General features: G+C 36.1%; 2 protein-coding genes across 4 annotated transcripts in view; one reads left to right on the top strand and one right to left on the bottom strand.

Moving 5' to 3' along the window:
- astn1 (astrotactin 1) overlaps positions 1 to 5,484 on the top strand; it is a 168,131-nt gene extending 162,647 nt beyond the window's left edge. For all 3 annotated transcript variants that reach the window (XM_041270924.1, XM_041270923.1, XM_041270922.1), the window contains one exon: positions 1,471 to 5,484. In XM_041270924.1, coding sequence (XP_041126858.1) covers positions 1,471 to 1,708 — 238 coding nt within the window. In that variant the 3' untranslated portion in view covers positions 1,709 to 5,484. The remainder of the gene's footprint in view (positions 1 to 1,470) is intronic.
- Positions 5,485 to 9,249: 3,765 nt separating this feature from the next.
- Positions 9,250 to 23,027, bottom strand: part of pappa2 (pappalysin 2) — a 78,632-nt gene continuing 64,854 nt past the window's right edge. The window contains exons 22-23 of the mRNA XM_041269637.1: positions 16,698 to 16,796; positions 9,250 to 9,369 (exon numbers count right to left, since the gene is read on the bottom strand). Coding sequence (XP_041125571.1) covers positions 9,280 to 9,369; positions 16,698 to 16,796 — 189 coding nt within the window. The 3' untranslated portion in view covers positions 9,250 to 9,279. The remainder of the gene's footprint in view (positions 9,370 to 16,697; positions 16,797 to 23,027) is intronic.

The raw sequence follows: 23,027 nt of genomic DNA, 5'->3' as shown, positions 1-23,027 counted from the left end.
TGCTTTTTTAAAGTGGGTATCTAAAATTAGTTTATAGATCGTTCCACTATGGGAGAATTTAAAAAACGATTCAGGCCAGCTCGCAAGCGTGTGTAGCTGCTAACTGAATACCATATGCCAGCTGATGTTATCACTTCTCACAACTGTGTTTATTTCAGTCTTAGATGCAGTTTCCACATTATTGTTTGTTTGTGCTGACCAATTATTAAAAACTGGCACAGCCCAAGCGGTTACTTTTTTACTATTCCGATCTTCTTTGATGGCTTCACTTGTATTAATTTCAGTAGTACTGAGAGCGGTGTCTTGTGGTATTCACGGTTTCATTTTTTTTTTCTTTTTCTGTTGATGCCATTACCAGACCTTTGCAGTCTAAATCCTCCAGGAATGTATGGACATTGCTGTCACCAAACAAGTTAAAATTTACATAGAGGAAGTCTGACATGGTTTTATTATTTTGTTTTTATTGGGGAAAAAAATTGGTTGTACTGTAATAATTCAATGGCTTGGAATGCCTTTCAATCATTAAAGATGCAGATATCTCCCAACCAATTTTACAATTACCAGTATATTTTTGTAACCCCCCCCTCCTTTTTTTTTTTTGCTGGAGGACATAATATAAAATACTTGTTTGCAACCACTAGGTGGTACCCATAAATGTATAAAAACATGTTTTGCACTTGACCATCTGAAGTGGTAAGCAGTGCATTCCCTAAGGTGAACCTTACTTGTACATTCATTCTAACGGTGGTCACCTGTAGATGAATACCTGTAGATAAAATCAAATTAAAATGAAAGCCCCTTCATGAAATAGGCTAGTTTAAGTTTGGAGCAGGGTTCCTGTTTTTGTGCTTTTTATTCTTGTGGTTGGTAATGGCCCAGCTAAACAATTTATGTGTCCCTCCACGAATACTCATAGTTTTCATTCTTCACCCTGCTTTTGGTTGCAGCTTCTGGTTTGGATAGGAGGCTCAGCCAAGCAGTCCGTCTCCTGCCTGTGTAAACAATTATCTACCTTCCAGTTAGGTTTAACCACAGTTATACTATAGGTCCATAAGAAAACTTAATTATTGGAGACACTGTGGAGAGATTTTCTTGCCCTTTTTAGATATATTAAAGATATGCTAAATTAAATATGTATTTATTTATGGTATTCATTTAGATTCCACACACTAGGAAAAAACTCATTGATATGCAAATCATCCCATTTTCAGGAGGGTCCTAGGGAACAGCAGTTCACTCGATTACATTACAACAAACACCATTCACATTATTTACAATTTCTTAAAAATAATAACAACCAATGTATACCATTTAAACAAAACAATTACCTCTTAAACAAAGCAATCTTCTTTCTTAAAACAAAGTGTCTTGATACTCTCTTAACACTGTACATTTGAGATCTTAAATAAGGGGCTGAAGCTATATCTGATATTAGTTTTATTTATCATTGTCGTTGTTGTTCACTTCCAGGAAGGCTGGGTTAATCCTGTCCCAGTTAGATCACCTCAGTGGCTGGTGCAGTGGCCTGCTTCAGGAGCCGAAGATCGGTCTGCGCAGAGTCTCTCTGAAGTATCTTGCCTGCCGCTACACTGACACAAAATCCTTTGGTCTCAACTGGGTTGACCTGAGCCTCGACATCAAGAAGGCCTCTGAAGAACAGGTGCTCTCGGTGCTGTATAATGACTACGGAGAGCTCAAGGTCCTCTGAAGAGCAGACTTTCTTGGGCTGAATAGATGAAGGATTGCCAAACATTACTTGAGTCTGAGGGTACATGTCTGGATTACATTTTCCCTGAAACAAATCTGCTCTAATGTCTCAAGTTCCTTAACACAGTTACACATAACTAGATTAAAGTATCATGTGCTGACTCAGGTTTTTGTTTTTAGATGTTTGGTTTCCCATCTACATCCCAGCATTGCTTCAAAATAACAACCAGGGACAGATTTCAGAACCCAATGCAACACGTCAATAGGTCATCCCTCCTATGTTAAACTCACTGCAGTCTGAGACTTGGGATTTATTGGAAGATGTTTTGGGGGTGAATAAAAGTCTTATAATCAATCCCAAAAATGTAAATAATATTCTAATTGACTATTTCATTTTCTTCAAATGTTGATTGTAGCGCTTAACTTTAGAGGTAAATTGTGTTTATGACTGTTGTTTTTATATAACAAACACATAACAGTGTTAACTTACCTGAGGGTTATATACAGTAAGCTGCAAGATGTGTCCTGCCGTGCATTGAGTTTTAAAGCTTGTCAACCTCAATAAACTTTAAACTAACAGTTAATTTATTTAATTGAGTGCTAATTTATTCCAGTTTAATTTAGTTAAGATTTAGACTTAGGCTAGAGTTGTAAATGTACTGTTATGATACAGATTTAAAGTAATAGAATACTTTGTTAAAAATAAAAATAAACTTGCAACTCAGATGATAAGATAAACTCCTAATATTGCCATGAAAGCAAACCCCTAATAGCAAATCTTGCAAGTTGTAGTTTTTTCCTTCCTTCTGAGCCAGTAGTTCCCAAAATGTTTTTGCTGCCCCCCCACCTCAGTGATATTTTTTTTGCTCCCTACCCCCTCCCCCCCCTCAATAAACAGTAAAATAAAATTAGAATATTTATTTAAGGTGGGTACACCTTATTACAATCACAATTCGTAATTGTATTGACACCAATAAAAAAATTGTCACTTAGATGTTGTGCTCTCGTTTTCTCGCTCTTCGTTCACTTGAAAAAGTAAGGACATTGGAGGATTAAAAAGCCCATTAATCCCGATTTTTACTATTATTATTACAGTATTGTTATTACAGTATACCTGTGACTAGCATTTAAATAATGTTAATGCAATTATAAATAGTAATTGTAATGTTAGTCCAGCTTATTGTTTTTATTCTAACTTTATTAAAGATTTTATTAAAAAATAGTTTAATAAAATGTTGCACCCTCGTTTGCTCGTTTTCTAATTCGTTTTTTAAATCAGCAAATCATGTAAATTAAACTAAATGCTACCCCCCCCCCCCCCCCCCCATTTATAAACTGAAGCTGTATCTAAATCAAAATTTATATTTTATTTTATTTATGAACAAAATGTATCTGATATTAAAACCCGGGGACACTTTATTTTCAAATGAAGGCGGGCTGGGCAATAGAGGCGCTTGGCTACAATAGGCCTCAGACGACAGAAACTCTGTGGACAGGGGTTGGTCAGATTAAACATGATTTCTGGCTAGAGATAGCCACTGAGTCTGCCATTTACCGTGGAGCTTTTACAATCGCCATGAAGTCAGAAAAATTTATTTTCCAGTCAGGTCTTGGCAAAATGTTGGTACTCCGCCATCTTTCTAGATTTCTTTATCATGCACTGCTTTTTGCTACAGCACGTGGGTAGACTAGATTAATTGATCAGTGATTTTTTTAATTGATCAACACCCACAGGCATGATTAATCGATTAGATTATTGTGAGAACAATTACAATAGGTTGTTGATCTCAGAGTTATAGATTATTAAGTCAAACGATGCCACAGTAATGCAATATTGTGATATATGGGCCAGTAATGAAACCTCAGCGAAAATAAAACTGTACTCTTCAAAAAGCATGCTCTCCCATTTAATTATGTACATGTGTCATGGTTTTAATCTTCATACTCAAATGTATACATTGTATTATTAGATGTGCGTTCGAGTTGCTGTTTCAAATCTTTTGACTCTAAAAGTGTAGATTGTATTTTTATCAGGTTTTTTAGTCATGTTATTGTTTGTCTGGATTCCATTTAGTTGAGTACTATGAGAATAAACAACTAGAGTGCATTTGTTTTAATCTAACTTTTAATTTGTAATGTGAATGGTAATGATTGCAGAAGAAAGTGATAATATCTTTAGGAATCAATTATACAGCTGTAAAAAATGATGAAGCCATCTACATTCATGACGCTCACATGAATCATCGGATGGGGATTGTTTTTATAGATATCTTTTTAAATTTGCATGTGTAACATTTTGTAAAGTCTGGATTAACTGATGTGTGCTAGATGTATACCAGATGTACCCTTCACCTTTTCAATTGTGTTCTTTGATATTTAACATGATAACAAAAATAATGTAATCTGAAAGAACTATGTTATATTGTCTATATCGTATGTACTTGTGGTATTGCAGTAATGTCCATTCCACAACAATACAAATTGTCTTAAATCAATGGTATTTTATCCAGTTTGTGCCAAATTCTTCAGCCTATCCTTCTCTTTTAAATGATGCTCCTGTAGGGAGTTTTGTGCAAAACTTCATGGCATAAAGTGTGATTGCATGCTAAGATACTGTAACTGTGTTCTTCTGTACATTCTCTTAATATACTTCAATACAGCTTCATAAATTGGTCTGGCATAGTCTGCATGTAGGCTATTGCGCTTCAGAAACTCCTTCAATATATTACCTAAGGTACCCAAGTACAGGTTATTATATATAATATTGTTTTGTGGTTTCTGTATGCAAGATGACCAAATACTTTTTTGACTGGCTCTTCACAAGTGCGGTCCAAATGGACTCTTAGTGGCATAGGGCAGAGAGAAATAATGAAAAGTAATGAGCTCTGAACTTCCAATCTGTTTTGAGGTAATTAGGCTGCTCAGGTGCTCAGTTGCTGTAAATACTTTTTCAGTGAGGCACAGTCTTCAGAGCAGTGTTTAAACAGCAGGAAATACATTTTCTCAGTGATGCCTGTTTCAGTTGGCCAGCAAGAAGGCCTGAAAGGAGGCAGTGGGGGACAGCTTTATTTAGAGGATTACAGTGAGCAGGAAGAATGCTACTTTGATCATAAATATTTTTCAAGGAATAGTTACATCATTTGATTCTCTACTGTCATTCCCAGGACAACTGAGATAGGGTATGACAAAGGCCCAATTAGACTTTCCTAACCTGTAAACCACTAGCCAAAGATAGAAAATAACTACTGTATGTTCTAGCTATGGGTGCTTTGAATCAAGACAAAACAATAAAAGGGCATTTCATACATTGTTAATACAGGTGCAATACAGTTTATTATTGTATACATTTTTTTTAACATGTTAGTATTCATCCATGTTAAAATATATTTCCAAGTGACCAGTGTATTGTATGCTTTATTTATCCTGTACACTCATAGAACATAGAATTGCAGAACCTTTATAGTTACAAAAAAAAAAATAATAATACAACAATAACATCATTTGGGTTTAAATTTCCAAGATTCAAAGTCAGTACTTTTGTATTTGTTTTTATGTTCTTGGTTCTTAAGAAATAAACAAATGCATAAGTAGTACCGTGCCTTTTACTGGACCAACAAAGGTAATGAAGTACACACATTCTAGGGTCCACAAAGAAACTTGAGTAGTCCTTGTCTGGGCGTTTGTGTAATCTTTGTTTGTCTAATTAAGCAGTGAAACCCAATGACAGAATCACTGTACTTTCCAGCCACTGACAAAGTCACACACACACACACACACACACACACACACACACACACACATATAATCTATAATATATATATAATATATATATATATATATAATATTATATATATATATTATATCTATATATATAGATATAAGTATTAATATTTTCATTAATACACCAAAATTTCAGTTAGCAGCATTGTTGTTCATGTTGAAGTATTAATGTGTGGAAAGCAAACCTTAGTGTCTCACCTGATATCTTGGAGATCAAACCCACAATTAATAAAATATCTGTAATATTGTCACAAAGTGTTCAGTATAACAGCTCTCTGTTGCTCTCTATTATTATACAGGCAATTTGTTTTGAATCTGAGGTCAACAGTTGTGAACTCCAAGCAGCAGCTCAGTAAAATACATTCTGTTTATAGTAACCCAAGAAATAACACAGGAAAGCATGATCTGGTGCTTCATTTGTTATATATGTGTACAGATGTACATCGAAGCTAGCTTGTTTAATAACACTATGGTGTTATACTGTAAAGATAAGATTAATTATAACCTAAAGGTACAGTCAATGACAACAGTAAATATAGATCCCATCCACACACGATTGCACAGAAATTTCTCTTTGACCGCTCCTCTTATTTTTCATCAGGAGGGAACAGTTCTGAGTGCTTCCAAATATACTTCACATTGTTGTGTAAATCAATAGCTTCATTGCTAATTTCTTGGAAAGATGCCAGTTTTCTTTTGAAACCTCTCCAATCACATGAAAATAATTTGTTATTTTCCTCATCTTGATTTGACAAGTTTTCAAACTGTTTTCGCACTGATAAATCAGTGAAGTTGGCGGGGTATGGGATTTGTAATTTTTAATGTGTGATTAATAGTGGGCAGAGGACATAAATAAACTACATTCACACACTACATTGTTTGTTTGTTTTATACGTTCAGCTGAAAAAAAAATCACGTTTATTTTTTATAGTCAACCTTTAGGAATTTCTAGTCGCACACGTGTGCCTAAATTAAAATATACGTTCGCACAAGCATTTTTTTTTGTCTCATATGTCAGGATATTTTCATATGTGCTACTATTTGACTCAGAAGGCTCTCCCTATCTTTTGACACTTGTACCACAAAATGATTCACTGAACCCTCAACACAAACTCGTAACTGCACACCGATGAACAGCTGACGGAACTTCACTGACCTCACTGTAGGTGAGACTTAGAGCATAACGTGAAAAACATAAAGTATTAGCGCCATCTATTGTTAGAAATTAATATTTATTTTAACATAAATTATTTATTAGTCAGTGATTTTTGATTGCCATCAGCCGTAACAAAAACTGTTGCATGCTTACATTTTAGTGCTTGTTCTGAGCTGTCCCGAGAGCCACCAAAAGCCTTTTGCGATCCACGTATTGGCCATCACTGTTCTAGTGTATTTCGACAGAAGCTTTTTCATTTTACTGTATGTTCATTTTACATTCTGTTGCATATTATTTATTGTATATAGTTTACTGAATAATGTGTAATACTTCTGCAAAACAAAATGACTGTAAGTTATACAAACTGACAGACCATTTCATATTAGATCATATTAGATACGGAACAGTGATCAAAAGTTAAATCAAGACCCTAGGAGATGATGGTACTCAGCCTCTTTTTAAACTGCTAACATGTAAACTCCACAGTGATGACAGGAAATTATTGTTTGCCTGTCAAATACCCTTAACGACAGGTCTTTACTAAGAAAGTCTTTAAACACAGATCAGCAACATATCTGTGACTAAAACAATTTGCTTAGATTGGCTTGTTTTGAAGTACACCACAGTGTCTCAGCATACCACACAATCTGCAATTATTTACTTGATGTTTGAGAAGTCTGAAAAGTGTATAACAAAGAAGCTCTACACATATTATTGGTTTTGGTTATTAGAAGCCTTGCGAAAAAGAAGAAATTGAAAGCAATTGCATGAAATGGAACAATGTGCAACTTGTACTTATAGAAGACTGATTGGAAGCAGAAGCATCAACACCAGCCTGCTATCTCTCCTTTTCTCTTAATATAGGTGACTGTTGGTTTAGTCTGCATAGAGAATTAACCATTTGTTAACAAATAAATGTACCTATTTGCTAATGCAGAACTGAACTTTTTTTTTGATCAGAGGAAAAAAGCACAATTAAACAACACAATCTTTACGGTTCTACAATGACAAACAGTAAGCTTGTGTAGAGAGTTCAGTAGGAGGCTCTATTATTTTTTCTGACCCATTGTAGCCACGTTCTAGACCTTGTTCTGACAGTCTTTTAAGCAGCTGTGTTTCACATAAAACAGTTGTTATATGTTATCTTTTACCACAAATTGTATCAAAGCTATAAACTTATAAATGGTACCATTATATAAACCTAACAACGTCACAGGAGTGATCTGTTTGGACCGGACCCCATTACAGTATTTATGTTTTTGGTCTGGTTTTAGGCACCTAGTGAAGCATTTTGTTATGAAGGGGGCACATAAGATATTTTTATTTTATAATTTTTTTTTCCACACATGTTTTGCCTAATATAGGAATAACCTGATTCCCATTATATAAATCTCTATCTTATTTGGCTGGCTCTGGCTTTAAAAACTAGGATAATATTAAACAGAACAAGATTTTTCTCACACACTGTTAGGCATAAAGGACATATGGTTATAGGACAGAGAATGTCTGTTTAAGAGGGAATATTGGCAAGAGCAGAAGTGAAGGGACAGGCTGAAAGGCAAGGTCTGTTTACATGCTGTGAGTGCAGATATAACCCATACACAGACACTCATTTTCACTATATTATATACTGCTTTTTAGTCCACTGTTATTTTCAAGGATATTCTGAGAGGTGCCTCTGATGAAACTGGCACTCTGATTGGCTGGAAAATTTTCAGCAGTCTCAAATGACAGTTAGCACACTAGTAGACTTAACAAAGCCACTTCATACTTACTTTTGTGAAGATCAGCAACAATCTTTGTTTTCTATCCAGTTTGTAAGGCATGTATAACGAGCGGTGGACATTCTCCATTATATACACCCCTTTTTGAATAAGCAAACATTATGAGAACTATATAAAATAAAGTAATAACAAATAGCATCCACGCTCCTTAAGTTAAGCACCATGCATTTTGAATGTAAAACAAATAAGAGAAATAAACAATTATATCTTTACTGTAGGTCTTGATTTCTGAAATGTTTTAAGCAGCGTTTCCAATCATTGAAAATCCTATTACCTTGAGTGACAGGAAAAGTCACCAAACACTCCTAGCTGACCAAAATATAAAAGCAATTATGTGCAATATTCAGTGTAGCCTTGGACTGTGATTTACTATACTGTATGCAACAGAGGAGCTGTGTTCTACAACCATGCCCATAATATAAATAACATGTTTTCAGTACACGTTTCCAAAACAAAAATAACTACTGGTCTCCAATATCATATTATAGACATCTACTTGTTAGCAACTGTCAGAATATATTAGGTATGTTTATTTTGTAGGTTGGTATAAATGAAAGAGTAATAACAAAGCTCTTTGTTACTTAATTTCTTATGCCGTACCCTCCCCTGCTCACTCCAGGCCAAACGAGGAAAAATGTTTTATCTGTTTTGGTCCTGGTGTTCATTTGGTCCTTTAAGAACAGATAGCAACATTCTACATTACTTATTTTAACGTAACAGCATATCTAATATATCTATATATCTATATCTATATCTATATCTATATCTATATATACATACACACACACACACACACACACACACACACACACACACACACACTTTGTAACTGCTTTAGGGGAATCCAGCACTCTACTGCCTTGTTCTCTGTTGATTCTCCTCAGCATTTGGATCACGGCATGTACACTCATCTTGGTCGCAATCTGCCCCGAATGGAATAACCTGAAAAATAGAATTCCCATTAGATAAATCGCTGTCTTATTTCTTCATACCACTTGCTTTAGAAACTGCCATCAAGATTTCAATCTAAATATCATCTCCTTTGATTTCCTTTGAACTACAGAGTAATTGAAAAATCTGTCTTGGCTCAAGAGTGGGCAAACAGACTAGAGCTGAGATGGCCATTAGCACAGCCACATCGTTTTAATTGGTTTATTAGAACAGTGTGGAATGTGTGCAGGTGGTAATTGATTTGTTGATTGTCAATTTAGCCCTGGCCACATGCTATATAAAAGACAAAGAAATATTTGTTTAGGGAGACGGTTCAGTGAAGGTGTTGCCCAGCCTGAACAGTGCTGCGAGCAGCAGGTATTACTTGAGATGCACTGAGGTAGCCGAAGCTTGGCTGCTGTTTTGATGTGTTCTGGATGTGTTTGCTTAAATCTTTTTTGATTGGTTGTTTAAACAAAGAATACAAGTGTGTGAAAGCGATGAATTGCTATTTTCTGGGTCTGGGTCTGCTACTCTTGCTGCTGACCAGCCTTGTGCTTGGGACTGCTATGTATCAATGTATATGCTAAACTTTCAGCATTATTTTCAAATGGGTCAAAATATGAACTAGGTCGAAAATTGATTTTTAAAGATATTTCTAAAGCGTCAACTAGTCAATACACAACTAATTTCTTCTAAACCCATATACTTTGTGACACAAATCAGATTTTAGAAATCACTTTGCAACCTTGTTCTTATTTTGCCCCTTTTGAAAATCATGCTTTTAGTCTCAACTTTGGCAGGTGCATTACCCAGTATCAATATATGGCACAAGGTGCAATAACATTAGTTAAAGCCCATGTCAGAAGAATTAACAGCAACAGCAATGCAGAAGCAAGAATTAACTGAATAGAAAACACGTCAGATCGCCAAAAAAATTAATGGTTGTTAAAACTGTAAATGTAAGGAACTGCACATCAACAGCTAAAATGAGTCATCAAGAAGGTTAGAGCATCTTAAACATGTTTTCATTTAGGCCAAGAAAGGACATGAAATCCAGGGAAGAATTTTAGTTTTACCATAAAAAGGAACAGGTAGTCCAGGAAACGGATGGTGTAAAAAGGTATGTGTCATTATACAAGTTATAAGACGTGAAAGCCACATAGCATAGTGCTGTGCACATCTGCCTGTTTTCACAGTGAAAGAGAGACCTAGCTTTGCGTGTGTAGATATTAACTGTTTTGCTTGGCTGAGAATGACATCATGCCTGGAGGCAGCACACAGTAGCTTTAATGTGGGAATGGCACGTTGCTGTTTTACAAGCTGATAAAATTCAGTCAGTAGTCTCATAATTTTCAGGACCGCTCTCCCAGTTCAGAAATTACATTGGCAGAAGCTTTAATAAAATAAACCCCCTTAGAAACTTCACCTGGAAATACCTATTTGTGAATCTCCACAGACTAATGAGAAACACCACCCAAGTCCCCCTACAGTCTGATCTCAAACACCTAACCGTATACTTAATTCAACACTGAATTCAATTTGGGAATCAGATATCCAGAATATATTCTAGTGTTAACGTATGGTAGGCCAAAAAGTAAATTAAAAAAAAGTAAATATCCTAATCAGCAGGCTTGGCATGCAGGTTTTGGTTCCTTGAACAATACTAATACTATAACTATAACTTGCCACATATGTGCTAAGTATGAAATTCCCCCTAAGTCTAGTCTCTACTATGAAGTTAAATTATTTATAGCCCACAATGTATACATATATTTCTGATTTGGATATGTTTCCCAGGAGACCTATCCAGTGTTCACTGGCTGAATAGAAAACTCCATATCAATTGGGGTAAATGACCATGGTGAAGTCTAACTTCCCTTTCATACTAATTCCTTAAAATGTATTCTGTTCTTATATGGGAATTATTGAGAGTAGATCTCTGTACTACGAACCATTCAGTGGATCAGTGCTGTTATATATTGAGAAACACTTAGGGGGTTGTTTTCAAAAGACATCCGCTGGAGGATCGCATTTTTTCGACCGTTCTTTTCTGCACCCGTTTTTCCCACAAATTCAGTTATTTTCTAAAGGTGCAGAAAACACAACGGGACTCTATCCGCTAGTTTGGTTCATTAGTTATTCTGACGGTTTCTTTTGGTGGAATGTGTAATTATCTAAGAATCAATACAACGACCACAAAATGGCAGTGATATAAGTAAACGAAAAAGGAGAAACTAATAGCCCACACAGTGCTTTTGGTTTACTGAAAAGCACTGTGTGGGCTATTATTGACAAACACAGGAGAATAAGAACTACTGCAACTAGCTCCAGGTGTGGAAGACCGAGAAAGATTTCTGTAAAATCCGGAAGTATCGTTCGAGCAGCCTGGCAAAATCTTTGGATTACTGCAAAAGATGAGACACAAGAATTGAGAGAAGATGGTCAAGAAATTCATGAGCGAACAATTCAGCGGTACCTTGATAAGATGAATGTCCATGGGTAAAAACTAAGATGCAAACCTTTGTTAAAAACAATACACAAAAGAAAGCGATTGGAGTTGAATACTTGAAGAAGCCTGATAATTTATTCAACCAATGGTTGAATAAATTATTTATGGTTAGTCAAATCCAAAATATTACTTTTTTCACCAAGATAGCAACAATGTTAGGAGGAAGAGAGGAGAAGAATTTAAAGAAAAGTTAATCATGCCCAGTGTTAAGCATGGGGGAGGTTGTGTGATGGCACAGGCTTGTTTTTTCTTCCACAGGCACTGGCAACCTTTGCATTGTAGAAGGATTAATGAATGATGCAAAATAACAAGAAATGTTGCGCTCTCATTTGTTGCCCAGTGCTAGAAGGCTTATTGGACGGAAGTTTGTATTCCAGCAGGATAACGACTCTAAGCATTCTGTGAAGTCTACAAAGGAATTTCTGAAAAAAAGGAAGATTACAGTTATGGATTGACCATCACAGTCCCCACACTTCCCATTGAGATGTTGTCGATTGACTTGAACACTGCTATTGCAAAAAGGAAAACAAAGTCAGCTGCAGAAAGCTGGAAGTGTTGCAGAATGGGCAAAAATGTCTTCGGAATGATGTCATGAACCGGTTTCAAAATACAAACACAGGCTGCAAGCTGTAAAGTACTTTTATAAAAGTATGAAATTAATTTTTGCATGTTATTTTTCATTTTATGCATGTTATGTAATAATTTGTTGTTCTATGAATCTCTACTTACTCTTTCTCTGAATCTTTACTTTAATTTATATCTTTCAATAGAACAATTAGAAATTATAGAAATCACACTCTTTGTGCTTTTTCTCATTTTTATAACTGCCCAAAGACGTTTGTCTGTGACTGTATGTGTGTGTGTGTGTGTGTGTGTGTGTGTGTGTGTGTATCCCTGGAGTATGAAGCAACTGTGTTTAAAGGATCATGCAGTACAGAGAATCATGTGAAACTGAGTTTATTGGGGATAAACCAGAAAAAGAAAAAGGACACCACAGGAGAAATAGAGCAGATCAACACATGTTATGAATCAACACAAGGAATTGCCAGCACTCAGCAAGCGAAACATACCATCTCCACAGGATGCAAAACAAACACAGATTCAGCAGAAAAGTTTGTTGCAGGAAAAAGAAAACAAGAGACACATTAATTTTACACACATGATACAAAGAAAGTGGCAAATATACAAAGAAAGTGGCAACGGCATAATAATACTATTACTTGTGATCTACTGCTGAGACTAGGAGATATTTCAGAATGCACAGTATTTTTTTCCTGCTAATCCATAAACATATCTGTTTAATTACAACAGCCCAGGCAACTGGGTACACAGGAGACGTTTGTAGACAGGATTTCAGCATGGGAGCAAGGTTACGGATACTTGTGTATTTTGTGTATAGCGTGCACAATATTTGAAAATGTCAATCTGGGTAGGTAGGACACTTTCCAATTCCAGGATTTGATTGAGGTGTTGTTTTTGTTTGACATGACTTGAATAGCAATAAAGCAGTTACATTACAAGTGTCAGTCTTCGCTCCAGTCCAGACTGGACATTATTTTTAGAGAGACGTTTAACTAATAAATGTGTGTGTGTGTATGTGTGTGTGTGTGTGTGTGTGTGTGTGTGTGTATATATATATATATATATATATATATATATATATATATATAGTGGAACAGGGAGCAGAGAAAGTGTAGTCCTGGGGAGCACAGGACTGACAATTATCACATGCACCTGGCTATGATTGCAAGTTAGAGCCAGCTGCATGGTTTATAAGTAATGCAGCCAGTTTGTTCGGGGCTACTGTGTGAAGAGCCCGCTTGGAGAGTGTACACAAGCGTAGTGAGGGGAAAAGGTACTGTGTGGAGCTTTTACTGTTTTGTTTGTATTTATTTTGTGTTTTAATACTGGTAAGCAGCTTAGCTGCCCAGTTGGTTAGTTTAGTGGTTTTTTTTTTTTTTTAAAGTTTAGTTAGTGCTCCAGGGTGAGCTACATTTTTGTTTCCGTTTTATTTTTTTAAATTTTTTTTGTTACTGTAACTAATAAAAATAGCGCACAAACGCTTTGAAATTCCACTTCTGTGTCCTGGGTCCTGTTTTTAAAGGGACAACGAACAGCGGAGGAAAAAATCAAACTATCAAAATATCAAACTATTCACATGTTCAAAGCCAAACATTACTTGCTCTGTTCTACCATTTATTAAACCAGTCAAATAATCAATTTCATAGACGGATCATCTTTTTTTCTAAAGTTGAGCAGAGTTGTGTTACGGCAGGAAAAAGCAGTCACTGGCCGTGCTGGTGTAAAAGTCTGGAAGCAGTTGCTGACAAGTCTTATTCCATGAAAGCCTCAATTACTATAAAATAAATATTAAGAAACAAAGAAAACAAGAAGCTATCTTAAAATGCAAGTAATAAGCCATAAATTCAAGTTTATAGGTGATGTCACTGGATAGCGCAAATTTACTGTGTCTCATAACAATGCAGGAAGTCTGCCTACATGCTTCATTTTAACATGACTTAATTGTGCTTGTCCTTCTTTTTACAGCCTTCTATACAAAGGAAATGACACCTGCTGGTCAGGGAGTCTTCCACAGGTGATGGATTCCGATATAAATAAACCATGTGCCCGTCTGCTTTCTAGCTTGGCACATAACTGAGACAAACGCCTGGCCATAACTGATCTATGCAGCATCTGGACCTTTGCAGACAGAACAGTGAAGCCGGTGTTATTCCATAAGTAGTGTGTAGCCAGCATGCAGGTTCACTACAAATAGTACATTCTTAAGGTCTTAAGGTTCACATGTAGCCAGAATTAGGGCCCAATTGTTATGTTTGCTTTTAAATACTCCTATCTACAGTTGTTCCCTACTGGTTACTTTTGCTTGAGGGAAACGTTTACACTGACTCAAACATAAAGAAAATTGATACCTACAACTTTTACCCTTACTAAAATGTTGGTTCTTATTTTAGAAATATTTAACCCTTTGACGCCAAGGTAGAATGACCATATTTGGGCTTGGATATAACCACTTTTGTCAATCTTACATCGGAAATTAAAACCCAATATATCTATAAAAAGGCCTTTAGTAGCCATTTCCAATACTATAATGTATTTTGTTGTGGAATGTATTAGATGTTTTTTTATATAAACTGCACTGCCAAAAAAAATATTGAAAAACGCATAATAAATAATATTTAAAACTACCAATTTCGACCTCTTTCCAAGTTAGATATACAAAAAAAAAATTATCAGCATATGACAGATGCGAAATTGTATGAGGAGTTCAAATAAATAAATCAGATTTCAAATATATTTTGTCCGAGCCATGGTCTGAATGCCAAAATTCCCCCAAAAAACATCCCTATTTTCAGAACTGTCAGCTATTTTATGAATGTAGTCCAGACTAAGCAAAATATCACAAAGTACATTGCCAAATCCTATGTAAAACCTTTTATCATGGTAATGAATGAAAAAAAAACAAGGAAAAATTAAGCTGTTTTCATTAAAAGTAGTTTTTATTTAAAATCAGGAAATTTATCAATTTATTACCTGTCAAAAATGAACTGTAGGGCAAATTAACAGTATAACTAAACATTTATAGCAACTATTTTATGTAGCGTCTTACCATACCTGCAAAGAAAATCAGAAACAAGATTACAAACATGAATTATAATGCTGTGGTGGGTACCTACTGTCTCAGGTGTTTCATCGACAAGCCCAGCTGACTGATCTTGGCTGTTCATTACTTTTCAATCCAACCCCTCTGCTACTGTCTTTGTTGATTATGTAATAGCCCTGTGGTATTTATCAGCAACTGGAGAGTGCCAAATTTTCAAGCAAGGCCATTCGCAAATCATACATAACGGTTTTCCGTTACATTCGGGAGCAAAGCATGCAACAAACGTTTTATGTTCTATTTTAGCCGCTCAGTAACAAAGCCAGAAGTTCTTATGCTTCGCCAGGTAGCCAGGAACTTGTAACGTATGGAACGATGAGGGAGGCTGACTTAATTTGGCTATTGGCTCATATAGTGATACGTCGTCATCTATGCCAACTCCCATTATCTGCCGGCAATGATTTTCTCTAAGATCAGTAAATGTAAAAATGCAATGAATGTGGCAACTACTTTTACTAAGCAAACAAACAAACAAAAAACAAACGACTAAAGGGGTATGTGTACCGTAAATAGCACAAGCCTCTTGTCCTTTTCAAGCGTCTGAAGAAAAAGAAAAAAAAATGAAATACTATTCAAGTTCTTATTTTAGATATTGAATCTAAATTGTGTATTGAATTATAATTTCAGAGACAATTACCTTCAAAAAGAGCTGTAGATCAGGCGTCTGTTCTGTTGTGGCCGGAGCTGTGTGACTCAATAAAAACTTCAAAACATGCGCTGGTAGACGGGTTTCCTGTGCGTCACTTTGTTGATGTGTAGCATGCAAATGTGCATGTAGGGACACAGTTTTATTATTTCTATTACCTAGCCTTATTCAATGAAATGGCTCATAAACACTGACTTGTTTCCCCCACGGTTTATTTTTGCTCTGAGACGTCTCGGAAGAGAGAGCACGTCACTAATGCTTAGGCACCGAAGTTAGAATGGCTCGGTGCCAAAGGCTTAAGGCACCATGATAAATTCAGATGAAATATACACCATTGCCATCTGCTGGATAATTATCCAATTACAACTGCCTTAATACTCCACACAAAATGAAATGTTTGCAGTTCTTTACATCTCAAAAAAATGTAGATAAATAAATAAATAAATACATATTTAGAAGACACAGATGAAGTAGTAATGTAACATCAGCAACATGACAGTTACCTTTCTAGATGAAAGTGTTGAAGGACAGCAGTCCCCTCCATCATACTGACAGTGCGCCCGGTTATTTATAGTGTCACACCAACCATCACCCTGGAAAGGCTAATCAAAAAAAAAAAAAAAAAAAAAAAAAAAACAGGGAATAAATCGTATTTAATGCTTCATATATTCAGGCTTTCTGTTTAACATTGTAGAATGTAAAAAGAGAAAATCCGCTAGTCTGCAATGTACTGGTTGGGTGAGTGCCACTATTCAGTAACAATGATGGGAGGGTGTGACACAAAGGCTTGTGTGGTGATGTCACGCCAGGAACTAAATGAACACAGTCTGTTTAGTGAACACGCTGTTGCGCCGGTTTATTGTAAATTAACAAATAAAATGTTTAAACAAAACAACTAGACAAACAAACAAACAGTGGACATGAAGAAAACAAGTATCGTGCTGAGCTATGTCAACATGAGTAGCAATTGTTAGTTTTTACGTTACTCTCCTTCTCTCTCCTGTTCTTCACTCACTGAACACCCATCGCCGATTGAGTGAAACACTGCATCTTTTATGCAGCTGTACAGAGACTCGATTGATAATCAATCATTTAATTGGAATCTCAGTACATCTGCACGTGAACTAATTGATCTCCCTGTACTTCCATACTAATACCTACTTTAATCTGCACGTGGAGTGATTGTGCAATCCCCATGCCTAAATAAAACTATATATTTTAAATCACTTGTGATAACCCACACTCAGTGCACCAATGCACACATACATATAACAGACAACATAAAACACAAAATACACACGGGGCGGGGCACCCTGCCACAGAGGGTCACAATAAGCAACAACCTAGAACAATGCTACAGTGGCCATACAGTGGCTATTAAGATTATTCTCTAATTGTTTGGCCCATCAGTGTAGGTATACAACGATAGTTTGTGGCCCCAACATTGGCTGCCTATATTTTAGAAGAATCGATCAACTGAATTACAACACCTTGTTTTATAGTGCTAGAGAAACACAAGTGAATGAGCCCTTATTTGAATAAGCCTGGGAAGGACACCTTCTACTAATAAAACTATATGTTCATTAAGATACCACAGCTAGCTAATAAATATGGGAAACCCTCCAGAATCACTTCCCATTGACTTACACAAAACATATTTTACGCATTTCACATGTTATTGAGAATTATTGCAAAAAGTAGACTTAACCCATAGGGACATGAATAACTGGATTAAAATGTATGTTGTTGAAGTTAATTCATTCTGTTAACAGCAAACAGTTAAGCCAAAATATAAAATATAAGATAATCATTGCAGTCAAATCCTATTAACAATAACTTTTTTTCTGTTCTTTTGGAACTTGTCTTTAAAGGGTTGTGATATGTTAATGTTTTTTCCCTATGGTTAAGAAAACACAACGGAACAAGGTGACCTGATGGTTCAAGTTATTAACGCACACAGGTTGTGATGTTGATCATGTGATGTTTCTTCAAGAACGGTGAGGACAGCTGGGGACATGTCATCACTAATCTATGTTGCCAAATCATAAACATAAATCTAAATTTATCGCAGGTATTAATCACACCATGTAACTAATTTTTGATTTTTTTTTGGTTCCTGGGTAGTAAGTGCTATTTCCTAATTGCTTATGCCTCAAAAGTATAGAAAATGGCTATTATTCCCCACAAACTTTGCTTTTGTGACCAGGACAGTGATATTTTGAAATTTACCTAATTTTCCAGAACATTCCAGATAGATTCAGTGCTGAGCAAACTTGGAGTAACTTATAGAACTTTTTAGAACTTTCCAGTAATATAAGTAGTAGTATAAATACAGGGGCCTTAAGCCCACCAGTTCAGTTTAGTTCCAGCTGCCTAAGTGGATACATATCTGCATTTTTCTGAGATGGCATCAAGAGGCTGCAAGCATCCGGCAGACGATTTTGCTATGTCTGTGGCCAATTTATCAAGACAAGAGCAAAAAAGTACTCTGTGGAAGCATCTGCTAAGATGTGTGAGGCCTACAAGGCATATTTCGGCATGCCTGTCGGGGATCAAGACAAACCCTGGGCACCTCATTTCACCTGCAAGCACTGCAAAAAAACTCTGGAAGGTAAGATAGACAATTGTTGCTCGGAATTTTATGTTATAAAATGTGTTAAAAAACTTTAAATTGTAAAAGTTTTTAATTTTAAAATGTTTTACAATTTTCAATGTTATTGAAAAAATATCTATGTAAAATGTTGCGAGAATCTCTTACACATTAGTCGTGGGTGAAATAAATGTATTTTTGTAGGATGGTACAGAGGGGAAAAGAGAGCCATGAAGTTCGCTATCCCAAGAATTTGGCGGGAACCCACTGACCATTCAAGCAACTGCTACTTCTGTATGGTGGACCCTTCCAAACGTCGGACTGGCAAGAATGCAGGAGGAACAACGTCAAGTGGGAGCCACTGGTGGACCCCCGGAAGGTGCTGATGCCACCACTGCACATCAAATTGGGCCTTATGAAACAATTTGTCAGAGATAAGGAGTCGGCAGCCTTCAAGTACCTTCAAGACTTCTTCCCTAAGCTGTCTGAGGCAAAGGTCAAAGCCGGTGTCTTCGTCTGACCACAGATAAAGAAGATCCTGGAGTGCAATGAATTCCCCAAGAAGCTCACTAGTAAGGAGAAAGAGGCTTGGAACAGCTTTGTCGCAGTGGTTCGGGGCTTCCTGGGCAATCACAAGGCTGAAAACTATGTGGAGCTGGTTGAGACTCTGGTGAAGAACTACGGCACAATGGGCTGTAGGATGTCCCTCAAATTCCATATCCTTGATGCTCATCTTAATAAATTCAAGGAGAACATGGGAGCGTACTCGGAGGAGCAAGGCGAGCGCTTCCACCAGGATATACTGGACTTTGAACGCCGCTACCAAGGACAGTATAACGAGAACATGATGGGAGACTACATTTGGGGGCTGATTCGTGAAAGTGATTTACAGTATAATCGTAAATCTCGAAAAACTACTCACTTCTAAATCTTTTGTAGTCATTTTTGTATTACTTTAGAATAAATACATGTTAATTTGGATTCATATGTTGTTTTTTTCTGACTTTATGTGAACGAAAAGACACAAATTCGCCCGTTTTCTCATTGGAAATAGGTACATTTCAAAATATCCTGGTCACAAAAGCAAAGTTTGTGGGGAATAATAGCCATTTTCTATACTTTTTTGAGGCATAAGCAATTAGGAAATAACACTTACTACCCAGGAACCAAAATTGTGCTACATAGTGTCATCATTAACAGATACATAGTTCATTTAACTCAGACTAGGAATTCAGCAAGGCTGGTCCTACATTAACTTCCACTGTGGCCACTAATGTGACATTTCTGGATGTCCACAAGCAGCAGTATGAACAAGAAACTGCCAATATTGGTCAAAGAGTTCAGGCTATACCTGAATCCTCTTCCCTGAATAATGTAACAGCTGATGAGACGATTTTTTGTTCTTCCTGAAGCATTGCCAAGTCTGATTCTGATTTCATTTCTTAATGTTTTAGGTTTATCCAGGCAAGGCAGTTTAAAACTTTGCTCTCCCAGACCTGTATATCCAACATATAATTTTAACATGAAAAATGTTCCGGGTACATAAAACTATGATCTTTCCCTTTTTAAAACCCCTTGGAAATAGTCATATATGCCAGTATTTACCATGTTTTTAACCATCATGTGTCCCTGCCATTTACAAAGATTATTCCATGCTGGTTTATTATTTGCTTATGCTTTCACCAAGTACAAAAATACATTACTATAAGACTGAAGTGGAAGTCATCATTTACCATGCATGTCTGAAGTAGAGGTTACAATGGGCATATCTATTAGATGCTCATGGCTTCCACAGCAGTCTTCAGGTCGTCTGTGCATGATGTTGTAGAAACACATGACTGTTGAAACAAACTCACCCTTTGTAGTGAACCATGTTTAAAAATATATATATATATATATATATATATATATATATATATATATATATATATATATATATATATAATATATATATATATATATTCCCATAATGAAACAAAACAATGCTAATTTAACAGCTGTGCAATCATCTGCGCGCTAGGACTTGTTGAAGACAACATTCAAATGAAAATGATATATCTTAAATGTGCATTGCAATCAGTATAAACAATATTGAATTTGTATCAAATGCTTCAGTATCTGTTTTGTGTAGGTTTAACTAAGTGTTTATAATTGCAACCCTATTTCTGTTTTTGCACTTTAGATATGTACTTTGATCTGTTGTTTTATCACAAGTGCAGCTAAACCAAAGCCACTACATTAAGACATTTTGGTAGACAAGTCAAAAGAGATGTTCACAGTTGGATGACAGACAATATACTTTAACTAAATACCATCACCAGATGGCAGGCAACACAATAACAAGCACCTTTCATAAACATTTCACAATTAATAACGCCTGTAGAAAAATGTTCAAGATAAATTAAATCTATATTTCTGATAACAGATCTGACAGGTATGATTTTTTCCAGAACAGCCTGAAATTAGCCTGAATTGAAAATCATTGTAGATAAAACCCTTTATTTAAACTGTGTGATACAATAACAAAACCAATATAAAACTAATACCGTAACAGCAATGAAGCACAAAAGAGACCACTACACACCATGACATTAATATGCCCAAATAAAGTGATAATGTTCATTGGGTTATTATTTCATTAATGAGAGCTAGGACTAGACAAAGAGATGAAAATAATACAGTTGGTTATTATATCCTTAGGAAAAGGAATAGGAGAGTAAATAATATGGAAAAGTCTAATTCTAGTTGTCAGAAATCCCAGCCTACCAGACAAGGCTGAGGGAATAATGAAAATCTTAAGGTTACTTGGAAAACATTTCAATGGAAATTGAAATGTAATTCTTGTCTCGGGCGTGACAGAAATAAAAACTTTTAAAATATCTTCAAGATTTTGTGACTTACCTCATTTGTGCAGAAATGTAAGGGTATTAAAATAGCTAAATAAAGAAACAGACATAGATCATGTTGCAAATGTAAGTGCATTACTGTTTACATTGGTGGCAATGAAACTGCGCTAGATAAACATTATAACAGGTTAGACCCCTTTGTGCTTGATGGTTCTTTTGATAGATTTTTTTTTTTTATTTTTTTGGAAGACGAATTACAGATTAATAAGGGTAACATAAGTGGAACATTTAAACACAAAGACCAAAGTCCTATATACAGGTTGTATACTAAAACTATATTAATATGGAACAAAATATTGTCTCAGTAATCCACAGTGGACAACGACCACAGTTCAGAGCATTAATCTGATACAGAGAACCAAATAGCAGGGGGTGTCTTTAAGATCTGGACTGAGATGCTGTGAACATTTCCAAACAAGAGGAGGCCATTCAGCTCACCGATGCTCATCCAGTTCCTGTTATCTCATTGATCTCAACACATTTGATTACAAGTTGGTTCTCAAAGGTTCCCAACGATTAAGCATCAACAACATGACTAGGTAACCTATTTCATACCCTCATGTGTCAGAGTGTCCCTCCCCTTTGTTTTTTAGTGTTTTATGTTCTATGTAGTGTGTTAATGTTGGTGTTTATGTCTCTGTCCTGTGTGTTGTTCTTCCAGGTCTGACGTCACGACTGCAGTCATCCTGGTCACACCTCACCACTCCATCTGTGAGAAGAAGTGTCTCCTATCCTCTGTCTTAAGTCTATTTCCACCTAATATCCTGTGTTCTCTGGTCCTGGTTTCTGTGCTGCGTTTAAACTATTGGTTATGGTTAACTGTCAAATCGTTTTTAAAGACCTTTAAGACTTCAATGGAGTCCCACCTAATTATTCTTTGTTGTAATATAATATATCCAGTTTATTCAGCTTGACTAGTTGGTTGCTCTTTGTTGGGCTCTCTTCAGGACCACAATTGCATTTTGGTGGTGGCATGAATTGTACACAATATTCTAAGTGCAATCTCACCCCTGAATTATAAAACTTAACCATAACCCTCATTTGATTTGTACTCTACAGTTTTGGCTATATACCTAAGCATTCTAATTGCCTTTTTGATTGTGTTAGTGCTGAGAATCTACAGTGGCCAGTGCCTATAACAGACTTTGTGACTTGCACATTTTTCATGCTCTGTTGCTTCTCAAGACACTGAGCCCTTACCATTTTCCACACTCTACACCCTGAAACCGCTGTCATTGTGACTGTGGTATATCCTCCATTGACCAAACTCCTAGGCCCTTGTAATGTGGAAAAACTGAAAACATGACTGACATTGAAAGAACTGCGTGGTAATGAGT

Source organism: Polyodon spathula, chromosome 14 (genome assembly GCF_017654505.1).
Source record: "Polyodon spathula isolate WHYD16114869_AA chromosome 14, ASM1765450v1, whole genome shotgun sequence".
Classification (NCBI taxonomy): Eukaryota; Metazoa; Chordata; class Actinopteri; order Acipenseriformes; family Polyodontidae; genus Polyodon; species Polyodon spathula.
The sequence above is the reverse complement of the archived record's forward strand: the minus strand, read 5'-3'. Positions and strand labels throughout refer to the sequence as shown.